This window comes from Entelurus aequoreus, linkage group LG09 (genome assembly GCF_033978785.1).
Source record: "Entelurus aequoreus isolate RoL-2023_Sb linkage group LG09, RoL_Eaeq_v1.1, whole genome shotgun sequence".
NCBI classification, from domain to species: Eukaryota; Metazoa; Chordata; class Actinopteri; order Syngnathiformes; family Syngnathidae; genus Entelurus; species Entelurus aequoreus.
The window spans coordinates 51,979,120-51,999,337 of NC_084739.1; the positions used below are offsets into that span (position 1 = coordinate 51,979,120).

General features: G+C 44.6%; 1 protein-coding gene across 1 annotated transcript in view; it reads left to right on the forward strand.

The window, feature by feature from the left end:
* Nucleotides 1-20,218, forward strand: part of shtn1 (shootin 1) — a 168,162-nt gene that overhangs the window by 30,138 nt on the left and 117,806 nt on the right. The window contains 1 exon segment of the mRNA XM_062057881.1: nt 6,232-6,326. Coding sequence (XP_061913865.1) covers nt 6,232-6,326 — 95 coding nt within the window.

Here is a 20,218-nt window from a genome sequence, read left to right on the forward strand (position 1 = left end):
CGCTATACTTTTCTCGAGGGTCCCTGATTGAAGAAGGTAGACTTTTAGTAAGTGAAGCCGGAGCGGACAACTCCCCCGCTGGTGGAGAGGCAGGCAGCACCCATGAAGGAGGTAGTGGCTGTGCAGGACAAGGAACTGTTAGTGGAGGAAGCTGTGTGTCACCAGCTGCACAGTTACCAGCACCAGCCACCACTCAGGAAGCGGATTCAAGACGCAATCTTGAGGTCACAGGGGAAGCTGTTCGGTTACCTCAGCGGTAGCAAAGGCCAGGGGTGGGTGGGCATGGGGAAGCCTTGTAGTCGGCCTTAGTGGGTAACCAGGGAGTGAAGGAGCCTGAGTTTTGACAGATTGGGCAGATGAGGTGGGCTGAGTTTGCCACCGGGCTGCATAGCCTCATTCGGCCCAGGCATGGCAGTATACTCAACAGAAGGAAGTGCCGGTGTATAAGTCGACTGTCGGTAGGCAGAGGCGCTCCTTGTGCTGTGGGTCCCTGCTGAGACGCCTCTCGATGCGCAATGCCAGGTTGATGAGGTCGTCTAGCTCATTCGAAGTCTCCAAGGTTCTAGATGTGGTCTGCAAGACTCAGGAAATATGCATTCAGTAGCGAAGGGGCGTTTCAGTCGCACTGAGAAGCAAGTGCCCAAAACTCGTTAGAAAAGTCAGCTTCAGAGCACCTCCCCTGCCGCCCTCTTCAGAGCGACCGAGCAGCCTCTCTGCCCTGTGAGTTGCCTGCTCCATAGCTTTGGCAAATGCAGGATAGGAGGAGCATACAAACGTGTACATCTGTGCGGCGGTTCCACTCTCCTGTGGCCCATGTGGCTGCCTTGCCAGACAGATGCGAAATGACGAAAGTCACTTGCGCTCCATCAGAGCCGAAGGCAGTTAACTGGAGCTCAAAGTGCAGCTCACATTGAGGGAGAAAAGAACGCACTTCACCCGTGTTGCCGGAGAAACTCTCGGGCCTTTAGAGCAGTGGGCTGGTGCATTAGCCTCAGTCGGTTGCGGAGCGACTTGTTCTGTGGGGGGGTGTTACGTCAGCAAAGGTCGGGAAGGGAGCGACCAGGTAAATGGAGCTGAGACTCGAGCATGCTCAAGCGAGTGTCCTGTCACTCTGTCAGCTCCTCAATGCCGCTGCCTCGAGCACCAAACGTCTCTTCCTGTTCCTCATACACCAAGTCAGGTTGCAAAGGGCGAACCTGATGGTGTCTACCTATTCGAGGACAATTTGTAATGGCCAGTATTTTCTGTTAGGTTCTGGTAAACACCTGAACCCCAGATGAAGAGGCGGATGGCGAAGAGCATATTTACAAAGTATTTTAATGTCACAAAGTACCAAAAAGAGTACACAAACGTATTTAGTAAGTAACTAAGAGAGATAGCACATAAAAGCAAGTACCATAAAACTAAAAAATATCAAAAGGACTAAAATAACCTGAATAGAGAGATCCGTCTGGAGGCAAGGTAAAACAGCACCAATGCAGGGGAGACACCGGAGTGAAGAGAGAGCCATTTCAAAGAAGGTCTTGTCGTCCATCCATCCATCCATCTTCTTCCGCTTATCCAAGGTCGGGTCGCGGGGCAGCAGCCTAAGCAGGGAAGCCCAGATTTTCCTCTCCCCAGCCACTTCGTCCAGCCCCTCCCGGGGGATCCCGAGGCAATCCCAGGCCAGCCGGGAGACATAGTCTTCCCAACGTCTCCTGGGTCTTCCCCGTGGCCTCCTACCGGTTGGACGTGCCCTAAACACCTCCCTAGGGAGGCGTTCGGGTGGCATCCTGACCAGATGCCCGAACCACCTCCTCTGGCTCCTCTCGATGTGGAGGAGCAGCGGCTTTACTTTGAGCTTCCCCCAGATGGCAGAGCTTCTCACCCTATCTCTAAGGGAGAGACCCGCCACCCGGCGGAGGAAACTCATTTCGGCCGCCTGTACCCGTGATCTTGTCCTTTCGGTCATGACACAAAGCTCATGACCATAGGTGAGGATGGGAACGTAGATCGACCGGTAAATTGAGAGCTTTGCCTTCCGGCTCAGCTCCTTCTTCACCACAACGGACCTATACAGCGTCCGCATTACTGAAGACGCCTCACCGATTCGCCTGTCGATCTCACGATCCACTTTTCCCTCACTCGTGAACAAGACTCCTAGGTACTTGAACTCCTCCACTTGGGACAGGGTCTCCTCCCCAACCCGGAGATGGCACTCCACCCTTTTCCGGGCAAGAACCATGGACTCGGACTTGGAGGTGCTGATTCTCATCCCAGTCGCTTCACACTCGGCTGCGAACCGATCCAGTGAGAGCTGAAGATCCTGGCCAGATGAAGCCATCAGGACCACATCATCTGCAAAAAGCAGAGACCTAATCCTGCAGCCACCAAACCGGATCCCCTCAACGCCTTGACTGCGCCTAGAAATTCTGCCCATAAAAGTTATGAACAGAATCGGTGACAAAGGGCAGCCTTGGCGGAGTCCAACCCTCACTGGAAACGTGTCCGACTTACTGCCGGAAATGCGGACCAAGTTCTGACACTGATCGTACAGGGAGCGGACAGCCACAATCAGACAGTCCGATACCCCATACTCTCTGAGCACTCCCCACAGGACCTCCCGAGGGACACGGTCGAATGCCTTCTCCAAGTCCATAAAACACATGTAGACTGGTTGGGCAAACTCCCATGCACCCTCAAGGACCCTGCCGAGAGTATAGAGCTGGTCCACAGTTCCACGACCAGAACGAAAACCACACTGTTCCTCCTGAATCCGAGGTTCGACTATCCGGCGTAGCCTCCTCTCCAGTACACCCGAATAGACCTTACCGGGAAGGCTGAGGAGTGTGATCCCACGATAGTTGGAACACATCCTCCGGTTTCCCTTCTTAAAGAGAGGAACCACCACCCCGGTCTGCCAATCCAGAGGTGCCGCCCCCGATGTCCACGCGATGCTGCAGAGTCTTGTCAACCAAGACAGCCCCACAGCATCCAGAGCCTTAAGGAACTCCGGGCGGATATCATCCACCCCTGGGGCCTTGCCACTGAGGAGCTTTTTAACTACCTCAGCAACCTCAGCCCCAGAAATAGGAGAGCCCACTACAGATTCCCCAGGCACTGCTTCCTCATAGGAAGACGTGTCGGTGGGATTGAGGAGGTCTTCGAAGTATTCCCTCCACCGATCCACAACATCCGCAGTCGAGGTCAGCAGAACACCATCCGCACCATACACGGTGTTGACAGTGCACTGCTTCCCCTTCCTGAGGCGGCGGATGGTGGTCCAAAATCGCTTCGAAGCCGTCCGGAAGTTGTTTTCCATGGCCTCGCCGAACTCCTCCCATGTCTGAGTTTTTGCCTCCGCGACCGCTGAAGCCGCACACCGCTTGGCCTGTCGGTACCTGTCCGCTGCCTCAGGAGTCCCATGAGCCAAAAGAACCCGATAGGACTCCTTCTTCAGCTTGACGGCATCCCTCACCGCCGGTGTCCACCAACAGGTTCTAGAATTACCGCCACGACAGGCACCAACTACCTTGCGGCCACAGCTCCAATCAGTCGCCTCGACAATAGAGGTGCGGAACATGGTCCACTCGGACTCAATGTCCAGCACCTCCCTCGTGACATGTTCAAAGTTCTTCCGGAGGTGGGAATTGAAACTCTCTCTGACAGGAGACTCTGCCAGACGTTCCCAGCAGACCCTCACAATGCGTTTGGACCTGCCAGGTCTGTCTGGCATCCTCCCCCACCATCGCAGCCAACTCACCACCAAGTGGTGATCAGTAGAAAGCTCCGCCCCTCTCTTCACCCGAGTGTCCAAAACATGAGGCCGCAAATCCGATGACACAACTACAAAGTCGATCATGGAACTGCGGCCTAGGGTGTCCTGGTGCCAAGTGCACATATGGACACCCTTATGCTTGAACATGGTGTTCGTTATGGACAATCTGTGACGAGCACGGGGTTCAGATCCGGGCGGCCATTCTTCCCAATCACACCTCTCCAGGTTTCACTGTCGTTGCCAACATGAGCGTTGAAGTCACCCAGTAGGACAAGGGAATCACCCGGGGGAGCACTCTCCAGTATTCCCTCGAGTGTATCCAAAAAGAGTGGGTACTCTGAACTGCCGTTTGGTGCGTAAGGACAAACAACAGTCAGGACCCGTCCCCCCACCCGAAGGCGGAGGGAGGCTACCCTCTCGTCCACCGGGTTGAACTCCAACGTGCAGGCTCTGAGCCGGGGGGCAACAAGAATTGCCACCCCAGCTCGTCGCCTCTCACTGCGTGCAACGCCAGTGTGGAAGAGAGTCCATCCCCTCTCGAGAGAACTGGTTCCAGAGCCCTTGCTGTGCGTCGAGGTGAGTCCGACTATATCCAGCCGGAACTTCTCTACCTCGCGCACTAGTTCAGGCTCCTTCCCCCCCAGCGAGGTGACGTTCCACGTCCCAAGAGCTAGCTTATGTAGCCGAGGATCGGACCGCCAAGTGCCCTGCCTTCGGCTGCCGCCCAGCTCACAATGCACCCGACCTCTATGGCCCCTCCCATGAGTGGTGAGCCCATTGGAGGGGGGACCCACGTTGCCTCTTCGGGCTGTGCCCGGCCGGGCCCCATGGGGACAGGCCCGGCCACCAGGCGCTCGCCATCGTGCCCCAACTCCGGGCCTGGCTCCGGAGGGGGGCCCCGGTGACCCGCGTCCGGGCGAGGGAAATCTGAATCCTTGTTGTTTCCTTTCCATAGAAGTCTTTGAGCTGCTCTTTGTCTGATCCCTCACCTAGGACCTGTTTGTCTTGGGAGACCCTACCAGGGGGCATGAAAGCCCCTGGAAAACATAGCTCCTAGGATCATTGGGACACGCAAACTCCTCTACCACGGTAAGGTGGCAGCTCAGAGAGGAGTCTTGTCGTCGTAAGCATAAATGACACATGACAAAAAAATGGCGTCTCTCAGCTACAAGCCCTCAGCTTAAGAGGCTGATAAGACAATCAGCCTCATATGCATCCTGAAGCCACAACTCCAGCCATTTCGCGAACATTTGGAGAGAGAAAGAAGGAGACAGAAGCAGCCAGGCAGTGTGGCAAAACACAACATCTAACAATCTGCTTTCCAAAAGGAGCATTTCATTCATGTTTTAACAACAATAAGAGCAAATGTTCCCACACTTTACATTTTTTCACTCTCGATGTTGAAGCGAATGGTGGTGCTGAAAAAAAGCGAGTGATGATGTCACGACTATTATCGACAAATGAATTTGACAATGTCGACAAATCGTTTGCACCTCTACTTTACAGCAAAAGTTAGTGGGTGGGAGTATGGCTGTCACTGGCTGATTTATGGATTTGTCTGATCAATTTGCGCATGCAGCAAGAAGTTGTTATGTTTGCGCATGCGTGTTGCAATTGCGGCGCATGCGCAATGGGATCTGGCAACTCAGTAAATTAGGCAGTGACATGGATGTCAACAACATTGCAGTATACTTTTAGCAGAGAAGGAAAGCACAATGGGAACTAAACAACAAAACCTGAAGAGGAATTGCTGCCAAAAAAAGAGAAGGGGAACTCCCGTGTCTGTTGCCTGTTGGTATGGATTAAAAAGGTCAGACACCGACCAATAGGGATGAGAATTGATAAGATTTGTCTGGTTCTGATTCCACTTTCGATTCTGTTTAACGATTGGATTCTTAAATAGTACTCTTATCGATTCTTATTTGGAAAAAAAAGAGAAAAAAGGGGGGCTTAGCATCAATTTTGTTTAGTTTAGCGGTAATATGACCTTACAAAGCCTACAGTGAGGTCTCGAGAGGCACATACGTAGCATAGAAGAACAAATATATGTTTTTTGTAAATAAATATATATGAAATGTATTTTCTTCTGTAGAATTGCAAATTTCAAACTACACATGAATGTCACATTTAGTAACATGTGATAATAACTTATTTAATGCAAAGTAAGATATGTTAAAATGTTGTTAGCCTTTTAAAAAAATACATGCACCTTAGCAATGTGTGCATTTATACGATGCCATTTTGACACAGCTCCAGTCACATTCCCACCATATCCGCAGCCACAAATGTATTGCCGATGCGTGGGAAACACTTGACATTGTTCAAATGTGACAAAATACTAATGTTGTTATAAGGCTATGAGATTACCTATTCAGGAATATATTTTTTGTCCATATCACACACACTACCTCACATTCATGCGCAGGTGTCCTTAAAAAACTGAACAGCAGCTAATGCACACTTCCTCTTTCTAGTTTCTAAGATGGTCATTGAAGAGGTCGCCGTCATTCAGGAGAAGCTGGAGATTGAGAGAACGTGTCGAGAAAGTGCTGAAGCCCTGGCCTCCAAGGTAGAATCTTCTGTATTTTGGTTTTCAACGAGTTGAGGAACATTATTGATCTAAACATTTGTCAATAAATACAAAAGCATGTAAATATTTCGATTGGTTCATGTATTTGTGTGGTACAATCCAAGCACTTTTTCTCCTTTGCTTCTTGTTCTGTCCTTGTATCTCCTGTGTCTAAAATTGCTTTCAAATTATTTTGAGAGAGAGAGATAGAGCACTGTTTTGGAGTCCTTGCTAAAAAAAAAAAGGTGAGTTCTTATTTGAGTGATGCAGCTCAGGACATAGTGTTTTGCTTTCTGTGGCTGAACGTATCACTATAATCAATTCTCATTCAATTCTTGGACAAATGCTTTGATAGTCCAGCAGATTCACTCACATTTTGGGAAGTTACGGGGAGGAACAATTGATTGTGAAAATTGTCCCTAAAGCCGTTTTTCTTGCTTTCCTCCAAAACACCCTATTCTTTTGGCCTGTGGCATTCTTACTTTGCGTTTGAGTTGTACTAGTAGTTCAAGTTAAGCTGCTTCTTTTTTTTCATAACTATTTTGCTTCTGCAAAAAAATGTTTTGTCATAACTTAAAACACTTATTTCACCAAAGGTATTAAAGGACAACTGCCCTTCTTTTTTAAATTTTGCCCATTCTCCACAATCTTTAGGTGAGATAAGAACACACGTCTTTCCCTTTTGTGTGCATTCTGAATAGTAAAAAACGCTTTGCACAAGGTGGCGTGATGTACAGTATGGATGAGAAGCACAGTATATATCTACATTCATACCATGTAAATAAACAAACATTATTAGGTCATATTTCTTTTAAAAAAGTGTAAGTAAATGCAATACAAAGCATTTATATACAAAACCGGATTTTACTTGAGAAGACAGGCTTTGGTTCACAGTGTCCAATAGGCAGAAAGTTGTTCCTTCAGTAAATGATGAATTCATGAGCGTCAGGCAAGTCTTTATCGTCCATTTCAGCTGTAAATAACCATGTATAAATAATAAATGTAATTGTTTATCTTCCTTACAGTGACAACATAACAATTCAGATTCAGCGTCAGCCTGTTAGCATTAGCATTCGGGTTGATGTTAATAACTAAACAAATGGCGTGTCACTAAAATCGTGAATGTTTTATGCCATTTACCTTTATTTCCACTCGTCCTTAAAGCCCTACTGAAACCCACTACTACCGACCACGTAGTCTGATAGTTTATATATCAATGATGAAATCTTAACATTGCAACACATGCCAATACGGCCGGGTTAACTTATAAAGTGCAATTTTAAATTTCCCGGGAAACTTCCGGCGGAAAACGTCTAGGTATGATGACGTTTGCGCGTAACGTCACGGGTTGAAGCAGACATTTTGGAATAGCACGGTGGCCAGCTTAAGTCGTCTGTTTTTACCACATAATTCCACAGTATTCTGGACATCTGTGTTGGTGAATCTTTTGCAATTTGTTCAATTAACAATGGAGACTGCAAAGAAGAAAGCTGTAGGTGGGATCGGTGTATTAGCGGCTGGCTACAGCAACACAACCAGGAGGACTTTGAGTTGGATAGCAGACACGCTACCGTGAGTACAGCTTTGGCTTTCAAACATTTGATTGCTTGCCCGTACGTGCGTGCCGCTATGTGCATGTCACGTAGGTAACTTTGGGGGAAATATATGTTTCTTGCCGACTCTGATGGCGGCCGGGGTGTCGTCGAAAGCTACAACGCCGTCCGCTGCCGCGCCGCTGTCCTCACCGCTGTCCTCACCTGTCTGGGTTGACTTCCTCCGTCTCCGGGCCGCCGACCGCACCGATGATCGGGTGAAGTCCTTCGTTGCGCCGTCGATCGCTGGAACGCAGGTGAGCACGGGTGTTGATGAGCAGATGAGGGCTGGCGTAGGTGGAGAGCTAATGTTTTTAGCATAGCTCTGTCGAGGTCCCGTAGCTAAGTTAGCTTCAATGGCGTTGTTAGCAACAGCATTGCTAGGCTTCACCAGGCGGTACAGCATTAACCGTGTGGTTACAGGTCCAGGGTTTGGTAGTATTGTTGATCTTCTGTCTATCCTTCCAGTCAGGGGCATGTTTCTTCTGTTTCTATCTGTAGTTAAGCACGATGCTATCACGTTAGCTCCGTAGCTAAAGTGCTTCGCCGATGTATTGTCGTGGAGATAAAAGTCACTGTGAATGTCCATTTTGCGTTCTCGACTCTCATTTTCAAGAGGATATAGTATCCGAGGTGGTTTAAAATACAAATCCGTGATCCACTATAGAAAAAGGAGAGAGTGTGGAATCCAATGAGCGCTTGTACCTAAGTTACGGTCAGAGCGAAAAAAGATACGTCCTGCACTGCACTCTAATCCTTCACTCTCACTTTCCTCATCCACGAATCTTTCATCCTGGCTCAAAATAATGGGGTAATCGTCGCTTTCTCGGTCCGAATCGCTCTCGCTGCTGTGTAAACAATGTGCAAATGTGAGAAGCCCTTCAACCTGTGACGTCACGCTACTTCCGGTACAGGCAAGGCTTTTTTATCAGCGACCAAAAGTTGCGAACTTTATCGTCGATGTTCTCTACTAAATCCTTTCAGCAAAAATATGGCAATATCGCGAAATGATCAAGTATGACACATAGAATGGACCTGCTATCCCCGTTTAAATAAGAACATTTCATTTCAGGAGGCCTTTATTTTCACATTTCTTTTTAAACTATGAGGTTGAAGTTACAGTGATCAGCACTCCCATCCGCTTCGAAGTCAGGCTGAATACTTTATAGTTCTCTGTAAATTTGTTTAAGAGAGTCCGTCCACTTCTCGTAGCTTTGCATATTGAAATTAAGTTTGTTCAAATGAATAAACAACATTAAATTGCATTGTGGTTTAAAGACTACAGCTGAGTAAAACACTGTAAGATAGTTACACAAATCAGCGTTCTTCAGCACACAGATGCCCCACAAAAGTTCCCTCAAGTCAAAAGTTGTTTCTGGTGAGTGATGTCACGTCCGGAAAAGTCTGCTGCCACTCGCTGCCACGCAAAAGCTCAGTGCTATCTTTCGATCTGTGTGCTTCGAATTGTTGTACAGCTTTCTTTATTCGTTCTCCAACATTTTTAATAGTCATATCAAACTTACAAAGCACCAACTCTTTGTCTTACTGCCTCTCTCTCAGCTAGATAGTTGCTAAGCTAGCAAAGCTAAGCTAGTCCCAGTCCGAAGCTACTGTGCTGTTTACCACATAAAAGCTAAGTAGTTAGCTGCTAAGCTAACGAAGCTAGTCCCCGTCCGAAGCAACTGCGCTCCGAAGGCGTCTGCTCCCTCACGCTGCTGCTACCCTTCGCCTATTGCTCCGATGACAACAAGAACTTGACTCGGTGTAAGAAACAATGTGAGTATAGCTCCCTGTTTTTCGTGCACCGTTCTCATAGATAGGTTGGCCCTATTAGAGAACCGTGTCCACCAGTTAGAGCAGAGACATTTCGTAACTTTAGACGCCGCGGACACGTTCGCTACCGTTAGCCGTCGCTAGCTGACTAGCCCAGTTTGTAGCAGCCCTAAGCGGCCTACAAGCCACGGTGAGACGCATAATAGGAAACCCAAAACCAGTGAAGTTCAACGTTGTATAATTTGTAAATAAAAAAAGAATACAATGATTTACAAATCCTTTTCAACTTACAGTATATTCAATTGAATAGACTGCAAAGACAAGATATTTAATGTTCAAACTGAGAAACAAATAATCATTAACTTAGAATTTAATGGCAGCAACACATTGCAAGTTGGCACAGGGGCATTTTTACCACTGTGTTACATTGCCTTTCCTTTTAACAACACTCATTAAACGTTTGGGAACTGAGGAGACCAATTTTTGAATCTTTTTTTAGGTGGAATTATTTCCCATTCTTGCTTGATGTACAGGTTAAGTAGTTCAACAGTCCGGGGTCTCCCTTGTTGTATTTTAAGCTTCATATTGCGCCACACATTTTCAATGGGAGACAGGTCTGGACTACAGGCAGGCCAGTCTAGTACCCGCACTCTTTTACTATGAAGCCACGCTGTTGTAACACGTGGCTTCACATTGTCTGGCTGAAATAAGCAGTTGTGTCCATGATAACGTTGCTTGGATGGCAACATATGTTGCTCCAAAACCTGTATGTACCTTTCAGCATTAATGGCGCCTTCACAGATGTGTAAGTTACCCATGCCTTGGGCACTAATACACCCCCATACCATCACAGATGCTGGCTTTTGAACTTTGCGCCTATAACAATCCGGATGGTTCTTTTCCTCTTTGTTCCGGAGGACACGACGTCCACAATTTCCAAAAACAATTTGAAATGTGGACTTGTCAGACCATAGAACACTTTTCCACTTTGCATCAGTGAAGCCGGCGACGTTTCTGGGTGTTGTTGAAAAATGGCTTTCACTTTGCATAGTAGAGTATTAACTTGCACTTACAGATGTAGCGACCAACTGTAGTTACTGACAGTGGTTTTCTGAAGCCCATGTAGTGATATCCTTTACACACCAATGTCGCTTTTTGATGCAGTACCGCCTGAGGGATCAAAGGTCCGTAATATCATCGCTTACGTGCATTGATTTCTCCAGATTCTCTGAATCTTTTGATGATATTACGGACCGTAGATGGTGAAATTCCTAAATTGCTTGCTATAGCTCGTTGAGAAATGTTGTTCTTAAACTGTTCGTTAATTTGCTCATGCATTTGTTCACAAAATGGTGATCCTCGCCCCATCCTTGTTTGTGAATGACTAAGCATTTCATGGAAGCTGCTTTTATACCCATTCATGGCACCCACCTGTTCCCAATTAGCCTGTTCACCTGTGGGATGTTCCAAATAAGTGTTTGATGAGCATTCCTCAACTTTCTCAGTCTTTTTTGCCACTTGTGCCAGCTTTTTTGAAACATGTTGCAGGCATCAAATTCCAATGAGCTAATATTTGCAAAAAATAAAGTTTTCCAGTTCAAACGTTAAGTATCTTGTCTTTGCACTGCATTCAATTGAATATAGGTTAAAAAGGATTTGCAAATCATTGCATTCTGTTTTTATTTACCATTTACACAACATGCCAACTTCACTGGTTTTGGGGTTTGTAGATTTAGCCCTTTACTAGCCCTCCACCCCAGTCTACCGGACACCACACCTTAGTCTTAAGGGACTCCATCACCCGGAACATACAGCTTAGTAAACCAGCCATAATTAAGTGTATTCTCGTGGCCAGAGCACCCAACATTGAAGCTAGTCTTAGGGAGCTGACTCACAACAGGCCTAGTAAACATGTACGACAAGCTATTCGCACCACTAGTTACACGAACATAGTTGTATACGTTGGCTCCAATGACACTAGGATGAGACAGTCAGAGATTACAAAGACGAACATAGCTCAGACTTGTAATCTCGCTAGAAAGATGCCTCGGCATCAAGCACTGATCTCAGGCCCCCTGCCTGCGAGAGGCAACGATAAGAGGTATAGCAGATTTGTCTCGCTTAATAAGTGGCTGGTTAGTTTTTTGTAGATAACAAGGACTAACGTTTATTGATAATTGGCCCCCTTTCTTGGGCAAACCGGGCTTACAGTAGAGTGATGGCCTTCACCCTAACCGGGAAGGTGCCATCACTCTTTCCAGAAATATAAATTACTATTTGAGTAACTACTTGACTACACTAGTGCAAGCTTGGACACGACAATTACAGTGTCTGTTAGCCCGGGTGAGGAGTGAGATTAGTTAGAACTAACCAGCCCCAGGCTGGAAAATTCCTGCACACATACCATTTCTCGTAGAATAATACATAACTCACATTTTCTTTTCTGTAGTGACTGTGCCAGAGGTGGACATGTATTCTACTGAGGTGGTAAAGTATGACGCGTTAAATCTATCGCAGCACCAAGCAAATAATCTCAAGATGCCGATCATATCAATTCCTAGATGTGATCGAAATTATTTAAGGCACACTGCAAAAAATACACGTAACGTTATTAATATCAGTGCTACGGAGACCATTAACATAAATGCCTCAAAACTGCCCACTACCTATAATATGGGCTTTTTAAACATCAGATCATTGTCTCCCAAAATGTTATTAGTTAATGAGGTCATTAGAGACAACAATCTTAACGTCATTGGTCTTAAGTGAAACTTGGCTAAAAGCGGATTAATGTTTCCCGCTTAACGAGGCATCTCCTCCTAACTATACGAGTGCACATATTGCCCGTCCCCTTTAAAGGGGTGGAGGGGTTGCACTAATATAAAATGAAAGCCTTAACCTAAGTATTAAATATAAATAATTTGAGGTGCTCACTATGAGGGCTGTGAATACAATCAAACAAATTGGGGCTTATAAAGTCAAATTGTGGGCCAGCACGGTGGTACAGGCGTTAGTGCGTGTGCCTCGCAATACGAAGGTCCTAGGTTCAATTCCCGGACTCTGGGGTCTGTGTGGAGTTTGTATATTCTCCCGTGACTGCATGGGTTCCCTCCAGTTACTCTAGCTTCCTCCAAAGAGATGCACCTGGGTATAGGTTGATTGGCAACACTAAATTGGCTCTAATGTGTGAATGTTGTCTGTCTGTGCTGGCCCTGCCATTAGTGGATGACTTCTCCAGGGTGTATCCGCCTTCCACCTGAGTGCAACTGGGATAGGCTTCAGCACCCCCGCGACCCCAAGAGGGACAATCGGTAGGAAATGGATGGATGGATGGAAGTCGACTTGTTTTTTCCACTTTATTGGTTCTTTACCCGTCATTTGAAAGATAATCCACACAGTCAAAACAATGTACATCCTTTCACATAATGAAACTGTGCCACATAACAAAACATAATAATAACCACAATACAATAGACAAAATATGACTGGAAGTAATTCACTGTCAGCGCATGCCTTGCATGTATTGACAATAAAGAATCATTTAAGTTTTGAAGTTAAAAAAAAAAAAAAATTTAATTTTGCCAGTTTGATAAATAGATAGCCCAGCTCTTCTTTGTTTTTGTCAAAGTGGCTAAAAAAGTGATGAAAGTTAGTAAAGCATACACAATAGAAACAAACAGGACAACTGGAAATCTTTGGCACAGGGGCATTTTTACCTCTGTTACATTGCCTTTCCTTTTAACAACACTCAGTAAACGTTTGGGAACTGATGAGACCAATTTTGTAAGCTTTTCAGGTGGAATTCTTTCCCATTCTTGCTTGATGTACAGCTTAAGTTGTTCAACAGTCCGGGGTCTCCGTTGTCGTATTTTACGCTTCATAATGCGCCACACATTTTCAATAGGAGACAGGTCTGGATTACAGGCAGGCCAGTCTAGTACCCGTACTCTTACTACGAAGGGGATCACTTGGAGGTCTCTTATCAAATTCTAAAGAAAAGCTGTCGGAATTATCAAAGTGTGGTTAAAGCTGAGAAAACAAAATATCTGTCAGACTTAATTTCAAATAGTGTCACCAATCAAACACATTCCAAGATGGCCGACAGCACTGTCTTTTGTTTGTCTGCTTGTCAAAGTGGTCTGAATTTCTATCTGTTTTAATTTATTTTTTAGCCAAATTAAGTAAATTGTGCTAGTTTTAAGCGTAACATTTGATGAATGAAGGCTTACTTCCAAAAAGTGGCATTTCTGACTGCTTTTCTTGGATTTGAAAATCTGGAGGCCTTTGACCTGCTGAAGCCAGGAGATGTTTTGCTAGCTGAAATTTTGGCCTTCCACCTGCCACAGCCCGGATCTATCCTGGTCCCAGCTTGGCCTTCCATTGCCTACAGACTGGGTCTGCTAACTTCATTTTGGCCTTCCACTGCCTACAGACAGGATCTGCTAGCTGCAGACCGGACCTGCTAGCTTCATCCTGGCCTTCCATCTGCCACAGCCTGGATCTGCTAGCTTCATCTTGGCCTTCCATCTGCCACAGCCTGGATCTATCCTAGTCTCAGCTTGGCCTTCCACTACCTACAGCCTGGGTCTGCTAGCTGCATCTTGGCCCTCCCTCTGCCACAGCCTGGCTATAACCTAGCCCCAGCTTGGCCTCTCACTGCCTACAGACTGGGTCTGCTAGCTTCATCTTGGCCTTCCATCTGCCACAGCCTGGCTCTAACCTAGCCCCAGCTTGGCCTCTCACTGCCTACAGATTGGGTCTGCTAGCTCATCTTGGCCTTCCATTTGCCACAGCCTGGATCTATCTTAGCCTCAGACTGACTAAGGCTGGGCCTTTGCTAGCCTTAGCTTGGCCTTCCAACTGCTGTAGCCTGGACATCTGAACTTTGAATATTGGACCTGGGTAGGTAGTAAAACAATTTAACAATGACTTTGACAAAAGCTCTGTATTTAATATTAATGCTTTTTCCTGGACTTGTTTTCTGCAATTGTAGTGGGGTACCTGACCAGGTGCTCCACCAACCTTTAACTCTACCGAACGCAATAACAATCACCTGGTCCTACGAAACTACAGCATTTACACAAAGCTTATTGATATCTATATGTGGGTCAGTGCTAAATAATTCTAACCAGCTTCATTTATGGTGTATTTCTGTGTTAAATAGATGTTTTTCTCCTTCTGAAATTACTCATTTTGACATTGTGAAGCCAAGTAATGTTGTCATCGGGTTACCTTGCCACATGAAACGAAACATTTTTGTATTGCTCTTACTTCTTCTATCAGGCAATGTGCAACCAAATCCAGGCCCAGCTTTGTACAACATCAGTACTCCTGATGAATTTAGAGCTAGGTCAGGTCTTGGTTTAATTCATTCAAATATTAGAAGTCTACTGCCAAAATTAGACTTAGTCAAAATCTGGATTCAAACAACCAATGCAGACATATTTATCTTATCAGAAACCTGGCTAACCAAAGCAGTCTCTGACAAGGACATTGCTATAAATGGATATAATGTCTTCCGATGCGATCGTCCTCGAAAAGGTGGAGGAGTGGCTATGTATATCAAAAACAAATTTAATGTTACCTTATTGTCATCACTGTCAATCACTAAACAATTTGAACTCCTTGCCCTGCAGCTTGAATTCTCACATGGCCAACCTCTCGCAATTGTAGGCTGTTATAGACCTCCCTCTGCCTCCACTGAAGCCCTTGCCTCGCTTGAATCCTTTATGAGTGGGTTAAAAGCTAGTGAACTTCTCTTGGTTGGTGATTTAAATTTTGACTGGTTGACTTCCTCTTCTGATAACCTTAAAGCTGTATGCAACTCACTAAACTTAACTCAATTAATCACTTCCCCAACTCGACCCAATACTAAAAACTCCTCAAAATCATCTTTACTTGATCTAATTCTAACCAACGCTCCCCATAAGTACACTGGCACTGGGGTGTTTGCCAATGACTTGAGTGACTATTGTACAATTGCAGCTGTAACAAACTGCAAGCTACCAAAATCAAAACCCACTATTACATGCAAAAGAAATATTAAAAACTTTTGCCTCCCAGCTTTTATATACGATTTAGCTGCCTTTCAGTGGAACAGAGTTGCTTTAATTGATGATATTGAGATAGCGTTGAAATACTTTTATAATGAATTTCAACGTATAGTCAATAAACATGCTCCGTTTCGAAAACTTAGAGTTAAAGGTCGAAATAATCCCTGGTTTTCCTCTGCAATTGGAAACCTTCTCAAAGAGAGACACGTTGCTTGGGCCAGGGCTCGAAAAACAAAGACAGAGGCTGACTGGCTTAGCTTCCGCCAGCTTAGAAATAAATGTACTTCGCTTGTTAAGAGGGCCAAGTCTGATTTTTACCTGCATGAATGCAAAAAACATATAAATGATCCCAAAAAGTTTTGGCAAACCATAAAAGCTTCTTTAAATCATGTGACAACAAATGACTTTCCAAGTCCTTTAATTACTCAATCTGGTACTTAGTCTGATAAGACAACTACATCAAATTGTTTTAATGAGTATTTTGTTTCTGCCGGATCCTTGTTTGAGTCGTTGAATCCTCAATTGTCAAATGTTGGTTTAACTAATGTTAATATACCAAATACACCACAGGCTGTAAATAGACGCAGCACCTGCACTTTTGAGTTCACACCTGTATCAATATCCGAGGTAAACAGTGCACTAAAGAGCCTGGACACAACTAAAGCAGCAGGACCTGACCAAATTGAACCCTTTTTCTTAAAATTGGCTGCTGATTTTGTTGCTGAGCCTCTCTCGCATATTTTTAACCTAAGTCTAACAAGTAAAAGCATTCCAAAAATCTGGAAATCGGCCTTTGTTCTTCCCCTGCTAAAAGGGGGTGAACCCACAAATATGAATAATTACAGACCAATTTCTAAATTATGCATTTTAGCAAAATTGTTTGAGAAGATCATCAGTAACCAGCTAGAGGATTTTTTAGAATCAAACAATATTTTATCTCCATTTCAATCTGGTTTTAGAAAACAGCATAGCACTATTACAGCTGCTCTTAAGGTCTTCAATGATTTAATCGAGGCTGTAGACGGCAAGAAATATTGTGTCGCCCTATTTATTGATTTGTCAAAAGCATTTGACACAGTAGACCACAGTCTGTTAATTCAAGCCCTTCATCACGTTGGATTATCTAAAAATGCAGCTGCTTGGTTCACAGACTATCTCTCCAGCGGAACACAATGTGTACAGGTGGCTGGGACCACCTCTTCATTACTGGACATTACCAAAGGCGTTCCACAAGGCTCAGTGCTGGGGCCCATTTTATTTTCTATCTACATAAATAATCTTTGTAATAATTTGTCAAATGCAATGTACCATTTTTATGCAGGCGACACCATTATTTATTGCTGTTCAACCTCCATCACTCAGGCTTTTGAGTTTTTACAAGCTGCTTTTGATGTCATCCAGGCTCGCTTATTTGATCTTAAATTGGTTTTAAATACAGATAAAAGCAAGGTAATGGTTTTCTCTCATTCAAGGGTGCTACTGGAAAATATTCCAAATATTGTAACATCAAATGGAAACCCTATAGAGCAGGTCTTAAATTACAAGTACTTGGGTTTTACTCTTGATCAAGAGCTTTCATTTAAAGCCCATATTAACAACTTGGTCTCTAAGCTTAGGGTAAAGCTTGGTTTCTTTTTTAGAAATAAAAACTGCTTCTCTCTTAAAGTCAGAAAGAAATTGGTGACAGCAACTATCTTGCCTGTAATTGATTATGGAGACGTGCTTTATTTTAGTGCTCCATCTAAATGCCTCCAGTCCTTGGACACTGTTTTTCATTCAGCACTAAGATTTGTTACTGGCTGTCGTAGTCTCACCCACCATTGTCAACTGTATATGAAGTCAGACTTATCTTCATTGAGTGCACGCAGATACACACATTGGCTGACTTTAATTTATAAGGCTCTTTTAGGTTTAATACCTCCATACTTGTGTACTCTGTTACAAAGAAAAAGCAGCTCTTACGCATTACGTTCTAACAATTTGTATGTTTTAACTGTTCCTCATGTACGGACTGAATTTGGCAAAAGAGCTTTTGGCATTGCTGCCCCTATGGCGTGGAATGAATTGCAGACGAAACTGAAACTTACAGAACTATTTCCATTTGGAGCCTTCCGTTCTGTCCTGAGGGACAAACAGCGAGAGACGTTTGCACAGTGCCTGTGTTTTTAAAGATGTAAATCTCTGTTGTTTTACAGTTCTCTTATGTATTTTAAAATGTATGTCTTAATGTATTTATTTTGAAACTGCTCTGTGACATGTGCTGTTGACCTCTTGGCCAGGTCACCCTTGTGAAAGAGATCTTGATCTCAATGGGTTTTCTTATCTGGTTAAATAAAGGTTCTATCAGCAAGCCACTTGTTCTTTTTTAAATATATTAGTTCTGTTCTTAATCCGAATCCAGCCACTTCACTGGAGATGACAAGTGAAACTTGTGAAAAATGTATCTCCTTTTTAACGACAAGAATGCTTCTATTTGGGCAAATCTATCTCCTTCTCCATTGGGCACTCAGTGCTCGGCTGTGTTTTCTCAGTTTGAGCCTGTGTCCATGCCTGAGCTTACAGGAATAGTTGACAAACTAAAACCCTCGTCCTGTCCCACAGACCCAGTCCCCCCTCGCTTTTTTAAAGAAGTCTGGGACTCTATTGACTTGTCTGTTAAGGACATCATCAACAGCAGCTTGATTTCTGGCAGTGTGCCCTCTTTTTGTAAAGGAGCTGTTGTTGAGCTTTTGATAAAAAAACAGGTCTTGATCCTACAACTTTGTCAAATTATCAGCCCATTTCTAAATTACCTTTTGTGTCAAACATTTTGGAGAAATGTGTCACCTCTTCTTCTGCTCCGCTTTACCGTGGTGTCCCCCAGGGATCTATTCTAGGCCCCATCGTGTTTGCCCCTTGGAGAGATTTTTAAGAGGCATGTGTCTTATCACCTTTATGCAGACGACTGCCAAATGTATATGCCGATTTTAAAAGGCCACGGCCCCCTGACACCCCTTCTCAACTGTCTATGCGACGTCAAGGCTTGGTTAGCCCAGAATTTTTTAATAATGAATGAGGGAAAAACGGAAAATTTAGTTTTTGATCCGGCCCTCACTGACTTGGGACCATTTCAAAATGATGTGCGTCCCAAAGTCACCAGAGTCACTATAGACAGTGATTTTAAATTTGACAAACAAGTCAATGACGTTTTAAAATCGTGTTTTTTTCATCTTTGTCTTTTAGCAAAGGTAAAACCATTTTTATCTTTTAACCTTTTTGAACAAGTTGTGCATGCTTTTATTTCAAGTCACCTGGACTACTGCAATGCACTTTATGCTGGCATTAGCCAAAAATCTCTCTCCTGGTTGCAGTTAGTCCAGAACGCGGTAGCACGACTTTTAACGGGGGCCAGGAAATGCGAGCAAATAACCCCTATTCTGGAGACTTTGCACTGGCTCCTTGTTCATTTTAGAATTGATTTTAAAATCTTGCTGTTTGCTTTTAAAGCTTTGCATGGACTGGCACCTCATTATATCTCAGACCTCATCCAAATGTACACTCCTGCGCGCGCTCTGAGGTCCGGGAGCCTGCTCCAGCTCGTGGTGCCCAAGACGAGACTTAAAACCAGGGGAGACAGGGCCTTCTCTGTGGTTGGCCCTAAGCTCTGGAACACTCTGCCCCTCCATGTTTGAACTGCTCCCACAGTGCAGTGTTTTAAGTCTCGTCTTAAGACCCACTTTTATTCTCTGGCTTTTAACACTATGTGAGTTGTGTGGTCCTCTGTGTTTTTAAATTTAGATTTGTATTTATTGTTTTAATTGGTTTTACCCTTTAAAATGGTTTTTAATCCTATTTATTTTTATATTGTTTTTATATTGGTTTATATGTATTTATTTTTTGTTTTCATTCAGTCATTGGTGGAGCTAAGGATAATATTTGAATATTATTTTTAATATTGTTGTGCAGCACTTTGGAGACATTTTTGTTGTTATATGTGCTATACATATAACATGGGGACGGCGTGGTGAAGTTGGGAGAGTGGCTGTGCCAGCAATCTGAGGGTTGCTGGTTCAATCCCCACCTTCTACCATCCTAGTCACGTCCGTTGTGTCCTTGAGCAAGACACTTCACCCTTGCTCCTGATGGGCCTGGTTAGGAATCCGGATGGTTCTTTTCCTTTTTTTCCACATCTCAAATCCAAGGCAACGGGGGGTATTCTGAGGGAACAAGGGAAACGACAAGGCAGCTCCCGCCATCAGTGTGTGAATGTGGAAATAGTGTCGAAGCGCTTTGAGTTTCTTAAAAAAGGTACAAAAGCGCTATACAAGTACAACCCATTTACCATTTACCATACAAATAAATTGGATTGGATTGAAGCCATGCTATTGTAACTCGAGCAATGGCAACATATTTTGCTCTTAAACCTGTATGTACCTTGCAACATTAATGGTGCCTTCACAGATGTGTAAGTTACCAATGCCTTGGGCACTAATAC